Raw genomic sequence first — 21,351 nt, 5'->3', positions numbered from 1 at the left:
TCCTCCTACAATGTATCATTTTAGAGGACCACTATGCGATTTATAGCTGGGGGAGAAAAAAACATATTCTGATTCTTCCTGGTGTTGTTTTTCATCCTCAAACAGCCATGTAGAGGAAGGATCAGAGGTCTTAACAGACAGATTTAATTGTCTAAGGTCTAATGACATTATGTATAGCCTGCAGCAAGTTGTGAATGTGCATGCTTTGACATTTTTCAGTTAAACTCCAGGAAGGTGTTTCTGCTCGAAACAGAAAATTGTCAAGAAAAGCAAACATTTGTCCTTGAATTCCTGCCGGAGTTAAAACAATAAATTTTCTTGTGCATTGTGCTGCAAGCCCAAGATTAAGACAAAAAATGTCCATGTGTCCCTTAAATCAGTCATCTCATTTTATACAGTCATAGTATATTGCACACAATGACCCGTTTGAGTGAGACCAGCCAGTTCCTGTTTTTAGCTTTGATGCCAGTAAAGGTTTCAGACTATATTCAGACTGTGTGCACCTTGTACTGTGAGCTTGTTAAAAGTGCAGATTGATAGTTTTGCTTATGTGAAACATGCTTGGTGTTTTTGCACCTTTCAGCCACAGTCGTAAAAACCTGCTAGCAAGCGGTGGACATCCTGTGGGAGGGGAAATTGATTTTGCTGGGTTTGTTTGTTCTAGACCGACAGGCGACATGCATTGTTTTTAGTTTTAAAAAAAAATAAATTATTTTTTTATATTTCAGTCTGATTGTTTTATTGGAGGCCGTTATGATTTTACAGCATTTTCAGAATAGTTCTATTTAAGCCAGCATGATGTTTATTTTACCCAATCATAAAAGGTCTACAATGTGCAAGAGAAGGCATTTGGAGGTGACAGAACATTTTTAAATTTGATTCATGTGAATGGGCCAGATGTTCTGTTTTGATCTTGATATGTTGTTGTGTGTCTATGTTATTGCTCCGTCTCCCACCCACCCTGCCTTACATCATCATCATCAGCAATGCAACGTGTAATACAGAGATGTCAGCATCAAGCAACAAAGGGTTATGAGACTGTGAACATGCTGTGAAATAAGCTTTTAATTTTAAGACCATTCATTTTGCAGCAGGAAAAAGACATACAGACTAAAAACTGTGTGTTGACAGGACAGGATCAATTCCAACTGCGTGTCTGTACATCAGCTCAGTGTGTTGAAATGGAAAGTATGCTATCGATCTGTGTGCATTAGTGCTCTACAGTAACATAAGCAATGAGTGGCAGAACAAAAGAGGCACTGTGCGTCATGCTTGAGGAGAGGTGCCGCACAAAGAGGACAGTTAACTTCATGCAGTCTATTGGCATTTCATTGTTTATCGTTTTAAGTCCAAAGGTATATTTATCTTTCATAAAAGAATTTTAGTCTCTCACATACATCTGGAACTGATTTTGGATGGTTTGAAATCTATAGGGCTAATATGCAGTGCTGTTTTCCCCTTCACAGAGAAAGGTTATTACAAAGTATATTGTCGGAAATTGCTGCAAAACGTATGATACAGCTTGACATTACGCAGTAAAGAAAGCCACCAAAGCCTGCTGTAATAGGGGTCAGGCAACACAGTTACATCCTAGAAATAAAGTTGTTCATTTATATCCACACGAGCTGCCCTCACTCACAACTGGATTGTCCTATGAGGCTGGCGAGCATACATCCTGTGCTGATATTTCTCCTCTTCCAGCTCATACTTTGCCTCTAGGGACAAAACACAATTACTCCATTGTGCCACACAGTACAGTATATCACATTCTGCACATTTCAGCTAGAGAAAAGATGCAGTGTTGTGTTGGGCCATATGGCATCATGATTAATATGCTTTAGATGTGGAGGGTAAGGGTTGAAGGAGGGAGGGTCACTGTCAGGGCACAAATTGAATGAACTTTAGCGTGGTGATTGGATTAGTGTATTGTAAACAAAGGGTTATTTCTGTAATTATTATAATCCTGAGAGGGCTGGATTAAAGGCACGTAAACAGAAGGAAATGAACAAAGAAACATTTCCAATATTTCTGATTTAGTATGTTAACGCAACATATAACATAGAGGAAGCTATTTCTTAAATGATTGAACTATGAGGTGTAAAAGGTTACACAACTTTGGATATGAAGGCAAAGATCTGTGACCACATCTGAGAGAGACAGTTAGACAGAGAATGTCAGGGCCTTTTCAGTAACTGCACCGTTCAACCGTACCTACACACTGATGACAGGAAACATGGTGGTGACAAGGAAAACCCTGAGATGCCGCACGAAGGGGTAAAAATAGGCCACTTGGCACGAGAGGTAGCCAGAGAGGGGGAGGAGAAGAGTCAGAAAGAGGGGAAAATTGGTGCACAGTGTCTTTTTGTTGGGACTTTCTTCTGCAGGCCCAAGATAAGAAACTTCACTCTTTAATGTTGGCAAGTTGTTAGATCAGTCTCATTTTCGCTTGTTCGTTTTCTGAGAGAGAGAGACAACAGTGGAACAATGAACAACCTTCTCTTTTAAGTTCAGTCTGCACCTCCTACACCTTCACAGTTGGAAAAGCTGCTTTAACCCATTACCATCTTAAATATGTTACAAATCTGTCGTCTTAACAGTGTGAGTTAGGCTCTGCCTAAGTGTTGATCTGTGAAAGACACAAATTTGTTGCTGGTGTCAAGGGTCTTCTCTGACCCAGGTCCATTACAGGTTACTCAGTGCAGCTTGAGATGTTGGCACCTATTGTGTTAAACACTACAGGCTCCCTATAGCAGAATGCCAAGGGAATAAACACTGGACGTTACTTGTGATGCTATTTGAACCCAAAACCCCTTTGCCATGGACATAAAGTGTAAATGGTCATATGAAATTCTCATAGGGTCGCCAAACTGCAACTTTGGATGTGCTGAAATATATGTAATTATTCCTCATTTTCATGCAAGCCACTGAAAGATTTTCTTGTGGGCACTAAAATATGCAGCCTGTGATACTACGACCATACTTTATACATGCAGTCCGGTCAGAAAAAAATTTTTTTTTTGCTGATCAGAGTCTGAAAGATGCTTTATTTTGAAAAATGACCGGATTCTCTCCCAATCACATCCGTCTGTGCGTCTGTGTCTGTTGACACAGGTTAAGAAAGGTCAAGACGCTCGTCTCGGTCACGTGATATGTTACCCCAGTTAAGCCCTCAAGCTAGCAACAATGAGTAAAAAACAAACATCTTTGGAAAACTTCTTTGGAAAGGGGAAAAGGCCCAATGAGGAGACAGAAGAAGAAGAGCCTACGACTTCCAAGAAAAAGAAAGATGCATTTAAAAGACAATCTCAGGAGTCCTACTTAAAATACGGATTTATCGCCACAGGTGATTCTCACGCGCCAAGCCTGCTCTGCATAATATGTGGCGACAAGCTAGCAAACGAGGCAATCATTTTATTTCGTCGTATTTATTCCCCACACCTTGAAGGCCGGTCCGTGGTGCAAAAAAGGTTGGGGACCGCTGCTTTATACTATGGGGTTACAAACCAAAAGGTCTGAGAAAACTGACTTGCAAGTATGAGTTAGTGATTGGAGTATTGTGATTTGTGGAAACAGAGACAGCCCAGTATTTATCCATGTAGTTCCAATAGTCAATACTCTGTATCCTGTATACCAGGTTATGTCTAAAAACAGTGGTGGAATCAGGCTGTCAGAGCCAGGAGCAAACAAAATGTAAAGGCACCAGTTGCATATGGTAGGGCACTAGTGCACAGAAAGCTGTGATGCACTTATGGTGCAACAGTTCCAAACTCTACAGGGCACTTCGTCACGTTTTCTCCACTGGGAAGCAACCTTAGAGAGAACTTTATCGTTTTCTTGCACCTTGGACCAATGTAGAGTTCAGTTAACCATGCTTGATTTACCATAGGGGCATCCAAGAGGGCACTCTTGCAACAATATGCATAGGATCGCCCATGGGTCCCCCTGTACGTCCACCAGTGACCAGTGCTTGAAGGAAGTGATGGTCAAGCCAGTTTTTAAGCAGACCACCAAGTGTAAGCTGATGGTCAAGCTGCAACACCCACTCAGATTCTCCTCTTGGCCCTTAAGGAATGAAAAATGACATGTCCTCAGGACTGCCCCCTCTCTGCATATCTGCTCATTCATCTGGGCTGCCCATTAAAGGGTAATTACCTGTAATTAGTGAATCATGTCGCTTTAATGAAGATGTTGAAAGCTGTTGGAGCCGGAAGGGTGGCCTTAATTCTGAGTGATGTTCAAGATTAGCGGCAGACAGGATAAATAAAGGCAATAACTTCAATTCAATAAAGGCAGACAGAGTAAAGAAATATTAGCATTTTTAGATGGCTTGTATTATGTTTATGTTTCACATTCATTTTCAATCCCAGCAGCATCAACACCTGGCTCTGGAGGGCAAGTACGTGTTACTGTATCAGAGCAGGCTAATAGGCACGATGATGATGAAGCTGTGTGTGTCTAAGTACGTCTGTGTGTGTGTGGTGCTTGTGCTTGTTCTAATGTCTGCTGTGCTAAGTGTGTGTGTGTACGTGCGTGTGTGTGTGTGTTCCCTGGCGGCGTGGTGAGTGTTTAATCTGGCCCGGTGGCGTGCCGTTGGCCCGGCTAATCACAGTGTGTCTGTAGGAGTGCGCTGAGCCAGGGGAGCACGCCGTCGCTAACAGCGCCTGACAGACTCATTAGAGAGACCTGGCACTGAGCTAGCAAGACACACGCACACGCACACGTGCACACACACACACACACACACACACACACACAGATACACACTCAAACACTTTGAAACACACTCAGTGGGAAAGGCACTCAGGCTCAACTGCATAGACATTTGGATAAATTCACACTTAGACACCTCTTTTTTGACATTTTTGCACACACTCATTCATATAATCATCCACAGACACAGCACACAGAGTGTGTGCTGTCTCTCTCTCTCTTTCACACACACACGTACAAACACACACTGGCTCAGAGCTCCACGTGTGAGAACAAGGCAGGCGGTGACCCCTCGCAGTCGCAGCCCAAACACAGACAAGAGCCGAGAGAGCATCTGTGAAAAAGAGGAGGGAGGGGGGGGACATGGAGGGTGGGAAAAAGCCAGAGGAGGCGAAGAGGAGTGGAGTAGAGAGAAAGGAAGCATCTGATGCAGCACTGCTTTCTCTCATTCAAATGGTGTGTTTAGACAAGTAAATGACATTTTCACAGGGAAATTACTGACAGTCAGGAGATCACCTGCACCCTATTGAAAATAGGGTAAAAAAAAACACTTTAGTAGTAATCTAGGCTCTTTATGGAGTCAAAAATCTTTTGGCAAAACTTTCTTTTTTTTCAAAGTGTGAAAATGTAAGTAAAAAAAACTGTTCATTTCACAGGATTAGGTAGAATGACACTCAGCAAAGTTCGACAAACTACTCTGACAAATTACTTAAGACTTGCATGCCGTGCTCTCACAGTGAGGTTAATTGCAGCTCAGCTGCAGCAGAGCCAAGTGGAAACATTAGGTTCGGCTGAATAACAGGTGAATGCAAAGCAGGTCAATATGTAGTCAAGTGTGGGCCTGCCAGCTGTTCACTCCCTCTGCACTGCCACCACCGCACAATGGTGACACACGTACACACATGTGTTTGCTATGCACACAAGACAGAACAGGGAACATGTAAACAAAGCTAGCAGAAATATATTCTTCTTTTGAATGATTTTCTTTTATTCAAATTCAATTCAGTGAGCACATACATAAACAGAGCAAAGTAGATGATACCTACAATGGTGTATTAAAAAAGTAGTGAAATACAGTACATTAACTACTGGCTAGAGCTGTTTACTATTTTTTTCTGATTTCCCATGAAAAGGCCAAAACCAACAAATAATTTATCACCTGTAGCCAATACCTGATATAGGTTAGTACTCTGTGCGATAGCCCTTCATTAACAAAGCTAAAAACACATAAAGATGCCACACCATCTTGGTGCTGTAATTATCTCTTCTCTTCGAATCTCATCGAACGCTGTCACATTTTTTGAGGGTGAGGATAGTTTTTAACCTGTATGTTGCCTTTCTGTATGTGCAATGTCATTTTTTTTTATCTTCTTCCCGTCCAGCGATTAATTTAATCCCAAAATAATGATTAATTCAGTAACATTATATAATAGTAAAACACAGACAGGGACCATTTCAACGAGTGCTTTAACTACATATCCTTACACACATTTATCTCAGTATGATTTAGAATGCAAGACTTTGAGTAGTTTCAAAGTGGGGTACTGGCACTTTTGTTTAAGTAATGAGCACTTTTTCCAGCTCTGGCTATCACACCCGCAGCCTAGCTGCACTTCTGTGTTACTGGCCAAGCCTCCCTCTGTAAGGAAGGTGGCCTTGTGGGTAAGCTCTGTGTGTAACTCTAGTGGGTTTGTTGTGAAAGTGAGTCTCTCCTGGTGTGTGAGAGAAGTACCTAAACGTTGCCACAAAAAAGAAATAAACAGTCCCTGTTCATGTAACATTACTGCGACGTCTTCTTGTACTCTAGTAAAGCTCTACTCAGCGCTGGTCCAGACTGTGAGAAGCTAGTTAGCAGCTACGAATCAGGCCTAAGTCAATTAATTGCCTAAAACAATGGGAGGTCCCAAATTACAGTTCAGAGGTGGAGAGCCAAAGGTCGCGGGTACAGTAACAGACAAGATCACATGATTAACTGTTTCGAATAAAGCTTTCTTTTCTTTAAGATTTTTTTTCCCTGAAGTGGCCTGCAACCAGCGGAGACGCCAACAACTCGAATATGACGATATGGTCACCTGCCATATCGCACATTAATTGATACACAGATATCTAGAATGTAATCAATATATTACCCAGCCCTAAAAGAAACTATATTTGTGACCTATTTTTAAATTATTTAAATAATTTTTAATTGGCACTTTCTGTAGGTACAAACAGTATGGCTGAGTGCCCCAGATAGGTCAGGGAGGTTAGAAAGTGTTGAGAGATGGACGAACACATTGATGATTTTGGTCATTTCATTGGATTGTTGACTTACTAACTTACTGAAATATAAAGTAACAAACCTTATCGTTTAACACTTGAAAACAGCACACAGCACCAAACATGCTTTGGTGGATGACAATAAGTTCTACTGCCAATTCTGTCACATCTGTCCGTCTGTCTGTCTGTCACTTTTATACTTTCAGTGTTCTCCTTGTCAGGATTTTTAATCTAGCCTGCTAGCTGTAACTGGAACAAGCTTCACTGACAACCTTGTTTCATCTAAAAGCCAAATCAAACTGTCTTTAATTTTCTCTACCACTGTTCGGTGGTACCAGGTCAAATCTCCTCTCTCTCTTCAGAGTACAATAGCTGTTTTGCTCTTCGCTCCCCTCCATTCCCTCTCTCTGACTCTTCTCCTGCACAAGGCTATGACATTGAGGGAATGTGATGTGATGTATTGTAGTGAATAATGTATTCTGCGAGGATTGTACAGCGTGCGTAGAGCAGATGGCAGCAGGTTGATCTCGATGTGTGTGTGTGTGTGTGTGTGTGTGTGTTTAATGATGACAGTGTGTATATGTGTGAGGTGTGTATGAGCGTGTGTGTGTCTGTGCTCACCCAGAATGGGGGAGGGGAAGGAGGAGAAGAAGGGAGTAGGGAGGGAGAGTGGGGGGTTGGTGTGTATGTGTGTCTATGTGAGTCTCCTTTGTGAGATAAAACATGCAAATGGTGGATTATTTTAATGCATTTTTTCTAGAGCCCCGAGCCTTAATCCCTAAAGCAGTTGAAATGAAAATAGTATATGTTTTCTTTCAAACTCTCTCCCTCCCTCCCTGTTTTTTATTCCCTGATAGGAATTTACAACTACCAGCTGTCTAGGAACGGGATCCTTTGCACTTAAATTTCTCTCTGGTGTAGTTACAGCCAAAGACTGATGATTACATCTGGATAGTATGGAATTGACTAAAGCTAGTCAGGCCCGAACTGCTTTGTTACGCAGTGGAAGGATCATGGTTGTGAATTTTTTCAGAGTGAATGGTGATAATAATGTCGATCATCAAAATAGAGCCGAACGCTCAGTTTGTTACTCTGAGTGGACTGCAGATATAAAATATGCACATTTATAAACACTTGCACATTGCTCAAGCACACTGAATATAAAACCAAGAAACAGACACAGTATTCTATGACTGCAGCACTTTTATTACATTCGGCTTTGTGCCTATACTCATCTGTAGCTTATCTATGGTTAGACAGTAAATAAGTAAAAAACTAACAAGCTCTTGGGAAAAAACATTTGTTTATCATGTTTTCACATGTGAAATATGTTTTTTTTTATATGGAGAATGTCCAAAAACCATGTAAACCCGTTCACATGTCACATATCACACCTCTACCTTTTTTTGTTTCTCCTATCTCAATTGCACATTTATCTGTGTGTCATGTTTTCCATACTTCATTAAATAAACAAGAGAAACAACAGTTTGTCTGGGTATGTGTTTTCACTTCCATAAGGAATAAATAGGAGCATAATAAGCAATGGCTAAAGCAAAATTAGTACACAAAGGCACACATGTACACACTTTTAACCCAGTTGAGATTGTCGCCTATAGATGAAGCTAACAGATGGTAGAATCTATTTACATTCACTTAGGTGGTGAGTCTGTATTGTTAAGGTTATTCCACATTTTTCTGCACTTAGCAGGGACTTTGTTTTTAAATACAAAGGCAGCTGAGGAGTTGCACTCAGGCTGTTTGTGTTTGATGGCTTCATCACTCGCACAACTGCACCACTGGTATTGTGGGTTTTTTTTTTTTGACGTGGTACCATATCATGTTCTTCCCGCTCATTTCCATCCTCCTCCTACCAGCTGGTTACCTGTCTTGAGAGCTGGTGGTGTGATGCCCCACACTCTGTTCTCAGGCTCCCTCAGGCCTCTGAAGGCTCATCAGCCATGTGGCAACAACAAGATATTCTAGGTGGCATGTGAGCCTGCAAAGTGGAAAGCCTGGTGGATGCCTGGCAACTGGCCTGCAGTACTGTTGTGCTACTGAGGCTAGACAGCACAACAACACATCCTTTTTTTGTATCTTCCCACACCACAGATGCAAAAACAGAGAAAAAGTCAAGAAGCTCATTATTGATTTTTCTATGAAAATGTTTTATCAGGTAATCATTGTAAGAGTTGTTGTGCAGGTGAGGTTTTTCTTGAAATATCCAGGCTGAACAGAGAGCATATTAGACAGTGGGGAGATGAGAGCTTGTACATCCTTGTCTCTTTAATATTAGGGACAGTGAGCATAATTGAGCAAATGTATTTAAATATTTGAGCGAGCTGATTCAGCCTCTCTGGGATGGTTGATATTGTACTTAGGAAGAATTTTGCCCGAGGCAATTCATTAGTGGTAAATAATTGAGAGGCTCAGATAGTGCTAAGGTGAAATGCCTGTTATTATTTCATGGAGTTTGTGTTCTTAGGGCTCTTCAGTTTAAGAATATTAAAAATGCACAAGCCACCCCACAAATTACTCACTGGAAAGATTCACAATGGGCACTAATGACTAACCATCCGTCTTCCATTGTTTTGCAGCTCTGTAAATGTGTTTCACTGCACCATTATCAAGTCTATTTCTGCTTTTGGTAATGTTCTTTTATTTTGTTATTTTATCCAAATGCTTTCTACATTTTTTACTCGTTTTATTTGAGGTGATTAAGGGACATCAGCTAATACAGTAGGATAAATTATATTTAAAAAAAAAAAAAAAAAAAAAAGGTAAGTATTTTTAACTACAGTTTTGAAAGCTTGTAGCTTAGATGTTAGCATCCAGGTGCAATGGAGCTGTCAAGCAGGCGAGCAGCAGGCTAGTATGGAGCTACAGTATATGAATAACAAGGGGTTATGTTATATATGGATTAAACCAGCAGTCTTGGGATGTATCATCAGCAAACTAATAAACCTGCCTCCTGTCAGTGTTTACTGCACCTGTACTGCATCTGTTTATTTAACCTCTGATCAACTCATGCAAATGCCATTTGTTTATATTCATTTGCATTCAACTAAGTTTTAATCTGCTGAAAGGTTTTCAAAACCTTTCCTCCTTTTTTGCCTGTCTATCTTTTATATATATATATATATGTATACATATATATATATATATATATATATATATATATGTATATCTATGCATGCATCATATCCGTTTAAAACTGTCACCTTTACATGTTAGTTTTCTGGTGATGCAACTTGAAGGCCACGTAGGTTTTATTTAACATGTTATACACCCACATACTACCACGTGACAACTAAGAAATGGGGGAGCATCTCAAGGTCTGATTGGCTATTCACAGCACTGTATGTACTATAATAGCATGATGTGTTAAACTGGTGGTCTGTGGTCTAGGTGCAAGAGCTGTGTGTTCTCAACAAGACAACGGTTGTGCATAATTGTGTAGTGTTTAGTAAGATGCTGACACTTGTGGACAGTTTTTTCAGCCATCCTAGCAGCATGACATTAGAGATGACAATGCTCGTCGCTCCGTCCATCTGACTGTTGGCAGGCTTTTGAAAAATTATTTTAGTTCAGAGATGTTCATGGTCCACAGACGATGACTACTTATGACTTTGGTTATTCTCTTACTTGCCATCAGGTCCACCAACAGGTCAAAAGTTCCACTTCTCCAACACTTCAGTTGATGACAGAATACATCTAAACCTAATGAGGGTGTTTCAGTCAGCCTTATAAAGTACACTAAAACTGAAAGTGTACTGCACTTTTTGCCCCTAACATTTTTCAACCATCCAAGATTTTTGTCGTCTGGTGTATTTCAGCCTCATGGGGCCAAATGTACTATGTTATGTGCTTTTGATTATGTGAGCTGATGTTTACAGTTCATATGTATAATGTAGGTTATATTAGATTGCTCTCATAGCTGTTCATAACCCAACGATTGCTGTGAACTGTATTTGATGTACATGGAGACAGTGTAAATCCACTCGTTGCTCCATGATGCTCCTTTAGTCTCTAGATCCTTGGCTCAGTGCCAGCGTTCAGCCCCACCGTCTTGCAGGGGGTTTGTGTATATGCTTGTCAGTGTGTGTAAGAGAGTAGGGAGGTGGGCATGGGGAGGAGGCGTGTTCGGGGTGGAGGGGATGTCAGCTCATTAACCTCCATTCTTCCCCTAGCATGGTGCTGCGCAGAGTCACTGTGTAAGTCTCATGTCATTACTCCTCCCCCCTTGCACGCGTGTGTTGGGCATGAGGGGAAGAGCAGAGCAACCTCAGAAAGGGAGAAGGAGGGGAAGGTTCATGAGGGAGGGGGGGCCCTTGACATGTTCCTTTACAAATGCCCTGCTTGTATCTCGCAAACTAAAGCCCCACCATCTCATTTCCTTCCCCACTTTTGTCTTCTCTGTCTCTTCTCTTCTCCCTGCTGTCTCTCTCTAACCACAGGCCCGGTACAGTGTGGGTGAACGAGGGGTTAGGCTCCACACTGCCCACCCCCCAGGCATCAATCCAGCTAGGAAAAGACTGCCCACTGCTGTGGTGAGATACAGTAGCCAAGCCTCCAATTTCTGAAACCTCCTCTGTGTGTTTTAGCCAAATTATCTAGAAAGCTGTACCTCTAGGTACTGACCTGGGCCCAGTGGTATTTTGGAGGCTCCAAACTTGGGATATCTAATTGGGAAGAAATCTCTCTTTACAGAGAGACCTATTTACTTAACCTCATGAAAATCCCTACCAGAACACATATGTACATACTGTCCATGTTTTGCGCATACATGTGTGAACACATTAAAGACTCGATAATTTATATTCTCAAACCCAGAACACAAATACAGCATGCATTTGCATTCTAAAACAGGCATACTTACTAGAATTTGAAGGTGATGTTAGGAGTTCTGTTTCTTAATTGCAGCAGCATATGTGAAAACATGCAAAGGGCAAAATATATCTCTGTAGCTGTTTAAGTCAGGTCACACTGTGTGGGCATCAACAGAAACAAATTTAGCCTGAATCGGAAACACCTTTGACATATTTAGAGTTATAAACTTTTTTATTTAATGATGAATGAATGACTGCAAAACAAAATTATTTTACAGAGAAGATGCATATAGTTCCTAAAATGTAACATAAATGTAACATAGTAACACATAACATCTTTCCTCAAGAAGCATGTTCTGATGCTACTACCTGTGAATTTCATATCTTTTGTTAAAGATTCACTGGTAATCTATTGGACTGATCTGATATTGTTGGTAATAATATAGCAAACTTCCCCGTTGAGAAAACTGTAAAACTGTGGTGTTTTTGTGTTGATATCTGTGCGTGTAACTGCACATAATGCCATAATCGTTTGTTATTTGACACCACAACCTGATTATCAGTAACAGTAATTCAACAATTACAGCACTTCCCTCCCACCTTTTGTAACTGTAAGCTCTGTGGTGCACATTTAAGTCCATGCTGTGTTTGTACATGTATGAGACCAAATACAACATAGCCAAAACCTTCTGTGTGTCTCCCAACAAAGACGACACACATAGAAATAGACTGATGTGTTCCTTATACTCGTAATGATTTATTTTCGTCACCGCCAGAACAGTCAGGCTTCAGCTTTTTTTCTTCCTCTCTCTTTGCTCCTTCATACTTTATTCTGTGCAGAGGCAAGAGAGCAGTAGATTGCAATAAGATAACCAATTATATGCTAGAGGAAACCAGACTTTTTTTTCCTGCTGCAGTTATCTGATGCTGCGGTGAGCAGAGGCAAAGGGCTGGGGTAATGTGACATTCACTCTGGCCTTTATCTTCTCTCATCGCTGTTTACCCCAGTCAGTTAAAAGTGGCTTGTGCTCTGCATCCTCTCCTGCTGCCAAAGAAACCTCACTGACAAAGGCTCACGCAGAGCCCTGCACTTACTGTATGGACACACATATTGTACACAGAGAGAGAGAAACAAGCACAAACGCACTTTCTCTTACCGTGTAAGTGTCAGGTAGACTGGTGGGTTAACTACTTTCCTCTTAGTAGCAGCCATGTTGTTACTGTAAGTACTGCACCTGTTAGGCCTGTTAGGGCTAGTTGCTAATTGAGTGTGACACTGCTATGCTTGATGCTAAAAAGGTGTTTCCCAGCACTGGTTAGCAGGCAGGCAGTTGAAGGCCACCGTGGCAGGATGAGGGAGGCGGTGTGGGTGGCACTTTGGTCTGACATAATTTTTTTCTGTTGTGTGTTTGCACATGCACTTGCACTTGGCACACTTCATGTTCATGACCTCTTTTGCACTTGTTTGTTGTTTTTTTTTTTTTCGGTTACTTCTCAGACAGACTTGCTATACTGATGATACACTATCAAGCAATACGATGGCTTATAGCTTTGGATAGATTGAATTTATATATGCAATAACTGAGTTTTTATCCACTTGGCGGTAGCAAAAATAAGCTAAAAACACAATACTGATATTGTCACCTCTTACGTTTATTTAATAATCTTTTGACAAAGTATTTATACATCCAACAGATGTTGAGCAACATTAGCATTCATTTGGAGTCATGTTTTCTGGCCACCTTGTAAATTAATTCTAATATTTACTCTACTTTTGGCTCTGTTTTCATCTTCACTATGCTCACCACTTGTCACTAACTTTATCTGTCTGCCATTTAGTGGGCAGGGCAACACAGATGAGAGTAGTGAGAATGAACCAGAATTGCAAAGGTGCAGACCAGAAAACCAAAACAGTGAGCTGAATGATTCTAAAACACTCAGTGAGAGGAACTGTAGAGTTGGGTCATAATTCCTCATGACTTCATAAAATAACAGGGACAGGAGTGCGAAAGAAGAGTTTTAGAGTGACAGGATTCATGAATTTGCCCCAATTTGAAAATTTCCCCCTATGGGGGATCAAATAAAGAAAAAGTCTAAAGTCAATGAAATCAAAATGTATTGCTTGAACACCTTTTAATCCACAGAAAGTAGTAGATAAAAATTCAAAGTAAAACTTTTTTCCTAAAAAGCAGTGTGGATGTTTTTCATCTGGTGTGATATCTTTTGGTATGAAACAATCACAGACTTGGCAGGTCGGTAAACTTGAGCCAGCTGTGTGTTGTTTACTGATGCCATCTTACACAATTTCTGATAAAGTTCTGATTTTGTAAATTGTTTTTTATTATTGGCATGTGTAACCACAAATATAAAGTTACTATTGTAAGCTGTAATTTCACACAGCATCCTAAGATAGACTTTTTTTATTTGCCTCGAGTGCCTGCATTTAGAACAGAAGTCATAGCATCATCATTATTATTAGTAATGATTGCTTTATTCAATTATTTTGATGATAGAAAAGGAAAAACACAGGAAAATAAAGATAAAAAAGCTGATTTTTGTTAAACATTCTTAAAGCTTTAGACCTGCAATTGCTGTGAAAGCGTTGTGAGTTAACGTGCATCATCATCACTGTTTGGATTTTTATCCTCCCGTGTACTCACTAACTCACTGTGAACCAAAGTTCACAGTGGAAACAAAACCTTATTTAGCACCACACCACCTGGCCTCTACCCACACACACACACACACACACACACACACAGCTTTTCTCCTCAATCTCCCCTCCCATCTTTGCTGTTGACTGTTGGTTCTGTTTTGTGGTTGCTCCAGTGGAACAGAAAGTGGATGAATGAGAGCTTCAGCCTGCTTCTTTATTTTTACACATCACAAGGTATAGGTGAAGCCGGAAGCGGTTCGAAGTTTTCTCTTTTTTTTTTTTTGTCCAGGCTGTTTCTGATGGGATGGGCAGTGTTTTGTGTATTGTTTCGTTGTGATATGCTTTAGACGTAATGATAACAAAAAGATTTGATGCATTTTGTGTGAGATGATGGATTTGACCATCACTGACAAAAAAAACAAAAATTCTCTAACAGAATCGAATGGAGAGGTAACATAGATAGTAACACTTTTGAAACAGGCCTTTGAGGAAACTAAACTTAACTAAATACTTTCTAAGATGGCTCGAGGCCAAGCAAATTCCAAACTGAATTCCATCAAAATCCCTGTGAAAGATACGGGGAAGTGCTCCATGTATCTTGTCGATATCTGATCATACGGTCTATGTGGTCCACTGACCCGAGCACAGTGTGTCCAGATAAACATAGCCTGGGTTTTGCATATGAAAATAAACCATGGAGCTGATAAAGGTGAGGATACATAAGATGCTCGGCGTTGGTGGATGTGACCCCGGTGCTGCTGCAGCTGAATATGCACATGTCATGTGTGCGTGTGTGTGGGGGATCAAACTCTCACACCCAGGAAGAGGCCCTGTTTCCCTTATCTAACGACAACAGAGCATGTGTCGCCATGGCCACAGGCTGCGCTTTTTATGGGCTTTGTGTGTGTGTGTTTGTGTATATGTGTGCATGTGTGTGTGCCATGTTCATTGTTTGCCCATGTTCATTGTTTGCTTGGGGCGTGGTACAACACCAGAATTGTTACTATAGTCTCTTCTCTCTCCCTTTTTCTCTCTCCTCCTCCAATGCAACTATGAAATCTATCTACCGTGGCTTGCTTGCTTGTTCGCTTTCTTTCCTTCGTTCTTTCTTTCCGTTCTGTCTGTTTCTGCCTCCCAACCTCTTTGTCTTCTTTCACTCTGCCTCTGTTTTTAAGTGTGTGTGTGTGTGTGTGTGTGTGCGTGTGTGTGTGTGTGTGTGTGTGTGTGTGTGTGTGTGTGTGTATGCGTGTTTGTGTGCACACAAGTGTGTCTTTCTGTCTGTCTGTCTCATCCTGGCTTTGAACCAGCAGTGACAAGTTGGGCAACATCAAAATTCAGTGGCACATTGTCTCAGGTTGAGGTTTGTTAGGTCTCTCCTACAGCTTAATTGAACAGAGGACGAGGGGGAGAGAGAAATGTAAAAAGAGAAATAAAGAGAAGAGGGGGAAGATGAGGAAGAAGGGTGCTCAAACAGGCATACATATTGCATGAGTCCCCCCCCACCACCACCACCACCACCACCACACCCCTTTCTTCACAGAATAGCTGTGTACTGTTCTGGGCTTATTAATTCCGCTCGGTGAGAGAATTATTTTTAGAGACTTGGTGTACCGGCAAAGGCTTTTAAAGTCACAAGTATTACACATTCTGCTTATAGATTCCCTTTTATAAATTGAAAAGTTCTAAAAGTTTGTTGTGGTTGTTCTTTAGTGTGATACTGTATGTTTTTTCTTACACTTTTAGAGATGTTGCAATGTGTGTTGATTGGGTGAAAGTAAAATTCTTCCCTATTTTACTTTAAATCTTGTTATATCATATATCATACTGCGTGAACTGTAAAATGGTATATGATACTGCAGTAAAGCCAAGTGGTGGAAGATGTAAGATAATTTACTGAAGTAAAGGAAGTACTTTCACAATGTAAGAATACTGTAAGAATTGTCTTGGACCCTTTTTTCGGACTGAGCGTTATTTATATAATTGGATTATTAATATTAATGCAATATTATATATTAATATCTTATAAACCGCATTTTAATGTTGCAGCTGGTAAAGATAGATTATGAAGTATTTTGCTTTTCTGTAGTTTAATCTGTAATGATAATATTTTCTAAGATGATGATATGTGTTGTGTGTAAAATCTTAATCTGCAATAAAGAAACCAGTATCTGTAGCTGTTAAATGAAAACAGTGGAGTTAAAAGTGCAATATTTACCTCTGAAAAGAAGAACTAAATGGGCTAAAGCGGAAATAGTCTAACATCAAACTTTTATTGAAGCACAGCACTTGAACAAATGTAATTACTTACCGTCCACCACAAGTAAAGCCCTTTGAGACTAGCTTGTAATAAAATGTTATACAGATAAATCTGATTTGTTGTTTAATTTTTTATATTAGTCCACCCATGTAAGTTATGGAAAATATTATTGTATTTTGCCTCTTAGCTTTCAAAATGAAGTATTTTTTCTCATCATTACGAGGTAATTTTTCTCTCTAATGATTGGACAGTCATGGCATTACACAGGCACACACGCAGTTCATCTCCGCTCCACCCCCTTCACAAACAGATGTTGCAGAGAAGGCTTTATGAGGAGCTTATATGAACTGTCCATCAATCAAAACCAATCTTCAATGGAGTCTGTAATTTTGCCTCCAATCCTGCCATCATCCGTCTCACCGATGCACTCCAAGATGAAAAGATCCCAGCATTGTATTGCACCATTAGCACTGTGTAAATATTACATGTTTTCCCTGGATATGCTAGTTAGCATTACTTCCACCTTGTGGCTTCATTATTTTTGAAACGCTCAGCTTTGTCGATGATTGCGAGGCATGACCTAGTTCTGGGACTCACTCTCTCTCTCTACCTCTCTCTTTCACTGTCTTTACTTTCCCACTTTTCTTCCTCATTTACTCACTCTCTGTGTCTTTTTCATTCTCTCTCTCTGCTTCTCCACCTCATTTTCTTCTCACACTGAATCTGTCTACATTTTCTGTGTCATTTATTCATTGTCTTTCTCCATTTACTGCCTCAGCATCGCCTCCATCCTTTTAGTCTTTCGCTATTCTGCCTCTCTGTTACTCTCATCCTCCTTCTCTCTCATGTATGCATTCTTTATTTCTCAATTTGTCTCCCTTCCACAGCCTATTATTATTTTCTCTATTCTCACATCCCCCTCTCTATCTCTCTCTACCCCTCCCTCACTCTCTATCCCTCTTCTCCATGTTTTCATTCCTCTCTCCCAGCACCACGTGTGTCACGGAGGGAAACATCGCGAGCAGTGGTCCCTGCTGAACAATTACCATGCAAAGCAATCCAAATAGAGATGTTTGCCGAAAACAACATGTGTGTAATTACTGCTTAATGAGGCCCTTGTCTCAGGCAGAATGCCCAATTAGACTGCCGATGAGAGAGCGATGCCAAGGCCCACTGAAGAAAGAGAGGGAAGAGGGGTAAGGAGGGAGATGGAGAAGTAGAGGGAGGTTGTAACACAGGGAGAGGTGGGGACGATGAGAACGTGGGAAAGGCAACAGAGGGAGGGAGAGAGAGCAGAAAGGACGGAAAAATATAGAAGAGGAAGAAACGGTTCAAAGATAAGGGGAGAGGAAAGAGAAAGATGGAGGGAGTTAGTGAAAAGAGGAAGAGGAAGAAAATGAAGAGAAAGGGAACAACACAGAAAGAGAAGATGATTTCTGCAGTAAATGTGGAGTAATGGCAGAGCTGATAGCATTGAGCCGAGGATAAATTGGCATTTTAAGTGGGAGAGTGAGGCAGTGGAAAGGAGAGCTATCGAGAGAAGAGCAGGGGGAAACAGCTTTACATTGCAATATATGGGCAGCCATGTTGAAGAACAAAATGGCTGACCTTTCTAGGCTGTCTTTGGCCTTTTTGGTGAATATTATATCACAGATGTAATTGGTGAAAATGAGCTCTGTCTGACCTCATTGCTTCCTTTAGAGCTGAAAGAAAGATGCAATAGGGCTTTGCACTCAAAGAATTCAGTTTGCAAAATAAGCTGAAATACATGATCTGGCTGCATTTATGGTGTTAAAAAATTGTGTTATTCTGTGACAGCGCTCTTTTAAACCGAGAGAATCTTAATCTTAGGCTCTCCAAATGGCTTTGCGTCACCAGTGATATCAAAGTGGATTTCAATGGAAGGAAATTGCTCAGTTAGATGAAGGCGAGGGGCTTTCATGTGAGGAATGAAGAGTTTATTGCGCATATGTCACCAAGGTGGATATCCCTGTGGCCCTCTCAGTGAGCTGCAGTCACTTCTTACTGTCAGGTGATAGACGGCGCCATGCTTCATTAGGCAAATTAGTATCTTTATCTCCAGCATGTAGAGTTGAACAATTAGTCAGCATTCACTTTTGCTTGAAATAAACATGTAGTTTTTGCTGCTGTTGTAAGGTTTAATCTTGGGAGGTGTGAATGAGGCTTAAATGCAAGCGCTTGTCTCAGTTTCATGTTTGCGTATGCGGTTGAATGTAAATGTAATCATTAGAATAACCAAGTGAATCCTCACAAGGGCTTCCATGATATGCATCGTTAACCAACCATTGCCCTGAGGCAGGCGCTCATTCCCCCGGCCTTTCTCCAGCAATAATGTACAGTAATTTCTCTTTCTCCCCACTCACATGCTCATTCAGCTACTTCGACTTTTCCCCTCCACCAGTGTAGATATTAGATTTCACCCCCAGGAATTCTGCCCATTTCCGTCCATTAGTCTATCTAGTTGGGCATTGTTTTGAGCAGGTATATCTTATGATCCATTTGTGTTCACTCACATCCAGCTTGTGTTTATCTTTGAAGCCCGTGGTTGCTTTTCTCCATAGGCACAAAGCAGACCACCCCAAATGAAAAGGGCCCCCGTATCTTTACATCTAAGGAATTTGACATTGAATGCTGTCTAGTTTGATCATGTTGTCTCTGCTGTCTTCTGTGCACTGATATCACAAAGGATGACCTCAACAAAAAGTAGGCTTTATTTGACACATTGGGTTTTGTGTGAGTTTGAGTGTGTGTGTGTGTTATTATCCAGTCCTGTCAGGGTTTGTTCCATTTGCTGCGAGTGTGGTATGACAAAGCTTTGCAAGCCAAGGGCATTTTCACAATACAGCTCTTCTTAACATGGTAGCAGTTTCTCAGTCACCTTGACACTGCTCAGGTTCAGTTACTGAGCCATTTGTGGGGCAGAATCTCATTTTCTCTGCAGCTAAAAACAGAATCTGTGTTGTTTTTTCTTCATTTGTAGCCCACTCAAAGCTGATCTCAATGGGGAATTCTTTGAGGGTTTAGCTCACCAACACACCAGACATCAGAGCTAGCATGTTGAATGTATTGCTGAACTGGTGACCTGATGCTGTTTCCTAGCACCCTCGAGGGTCGAGGGTCATTTGTTGTTACGCAAGTCCTAACCCTGTGTCAAACAGTGTTTTGGCACCTGCAGCAAGTGATCTTTAAATGCATGATTACCCCAATTTTGAAGACGGAGTATGTCCTTCCTGTGCACACACACACACACACACACACACACACACACACTCACACACTGGATGCACAGTCTCAAAGACATGCTCACACACACTCCCTTTACTACTGTATTCACTCACAGATTCATTCACACTCATTCTCTCTCATACACACAGCAGAGCCCACAGGGAAAAGCCCATCTCTCGTCACTGTGCTCATGTAGCCTAATTACTGGCCCGCTGACGAACAGTAATTACCCACGCTGCCATGCCACCACGAGGTTTAACCAAAGTGACAAAGTCATTAGTCTCACACTTCAGGCCACCCGTAAAGAGCTTTTCTTCCTCGCATCTCCTCCCCGGCCCCCAATTTTCTTTCACACCTCCTCCTGCACACCATGTTTATGTCTCCTTTCTCTTTCTGTCCACAGTTTGATGGTGACAACATGTACATGAATGACAATAACCAAGAGTTTCGGTCTCCAAACCAGGTAAGACCTGAGCCCACGTGTTTTCCAATGAACCCCTCAGACTGAATATATTTCTGGGGAATCTTTTGTGCCATTATCTTAGATATTGTAGGTGTTAGCTTTTAACAAGAAGAGTTTGTAGAGTTATATGTTTTAGTAACTGTTGGAAAATATGACAATGTTTGCCAGGAATGGTGTTTATTAACTTATTAACCGAAGATGTGGTTTGTTGTACAGTAAATCGCTAAATTTGGTAAATATGAGTAGAAAACACAAGTCACAGTGTTGTTTGTTCACCCCACTATTATTAGCTTAGCGTCATGTCAGACTACATTTTCAGGTTGACTTCTGAGTTCAACTTAAATCAGTGTAAATCTGAAAACCTAGCTTGCTTTAAAATCCTCTCATCTTTTTTATTTTTAGCATTGTTTTAGGTTTCTTACAAGATAAAAGACAAGACTAGCACTAACAAAATGCATTATCATTTGGAGCCAATATTTCTGCCACAGTGGCTGTGAGTGCATGTGAACTGGTTTGGGTGTTTGATATTATTTATGTTGTTAACTGGAAAATTAGCAGCTATATGAATATTTGAAGTATAACATATATTTAATTACACCGTCAATCAATATGTGGGAAAGTGTGAGGTTGTATTTTGATACTTTGAGAAATGTGTGAAATATTATAACCACCAAGTAATTGAGTTGAACTGAAGTCCTGAGTTTCCTTTCATCATACCATTAAACTTTAAAACATTATTGATCTTCTGATAATATATAATAATAGTCAGTCAGTGGTCTTTCTTTCTTACCAGAACAAACAACTATAAGGCAAAAAATGAACATAATTCAAAATGTATTTTCTGCTACCAGATCCATCGTGGTTGCCCAGATTTCAAGTCAAAACATGGAAAACAACATGGGTACTGCAGATGAGCCTGTGGTGGTGTAGAGAT

The 21,351-nt window shown here is 40.7% G+C and overlaps 1 protein-coding gene across 2 annotated transcripts in view; it reads left to right on the top strand.

The window, feature by feature from the left end:
• LOC139209677 (TOX high mobility group box family member 2-like) overlaps window positions 1-21,351 on the top strand; it is a 72,876-nt gene that overhangs the window by 16,021 nt on the left and 35,504 nt on the right. The window contains exons 2-3 of one of the 2 annotated variants that reach the window (XM_070839480.1): window positions 11,424-11,516; window positions 20,358-20,417. In XM_070839480.1, the coding sequence (XP_070695581.1) occupies window positions 11,424-11,516; window positions 20,358-20,417 (153 nt within the window). The remainder of the gene's footprint in view (window positions 1-11,423; window positions 11,517-20,357; window positions 20,418-21,351) is intronic. The other variant, XM_070839481.1, reaches the window with a different exon arrangement.

Source organism: Pempheris klunzingeri, chromosome 11, assembly GCF_042242105.1.
Source record: "Pempheris klunzingeri isolate RE-2024b chromosome 11, fPemKlu1.hap1, whole genome shotgun sequence".
Classification (NCBI taxonomy): Eukaryota; Metazoa; Chordata; class Actinopteri; order Acropomatiformes; family Pempheridae; genus Pempheris; species Pempheris klunzingeri.
The sequence above is the reverse complement of the archived record's forward strand: the minus strand, read 5'-3'. Positions and strand labels throughout refer to the sequence as shown.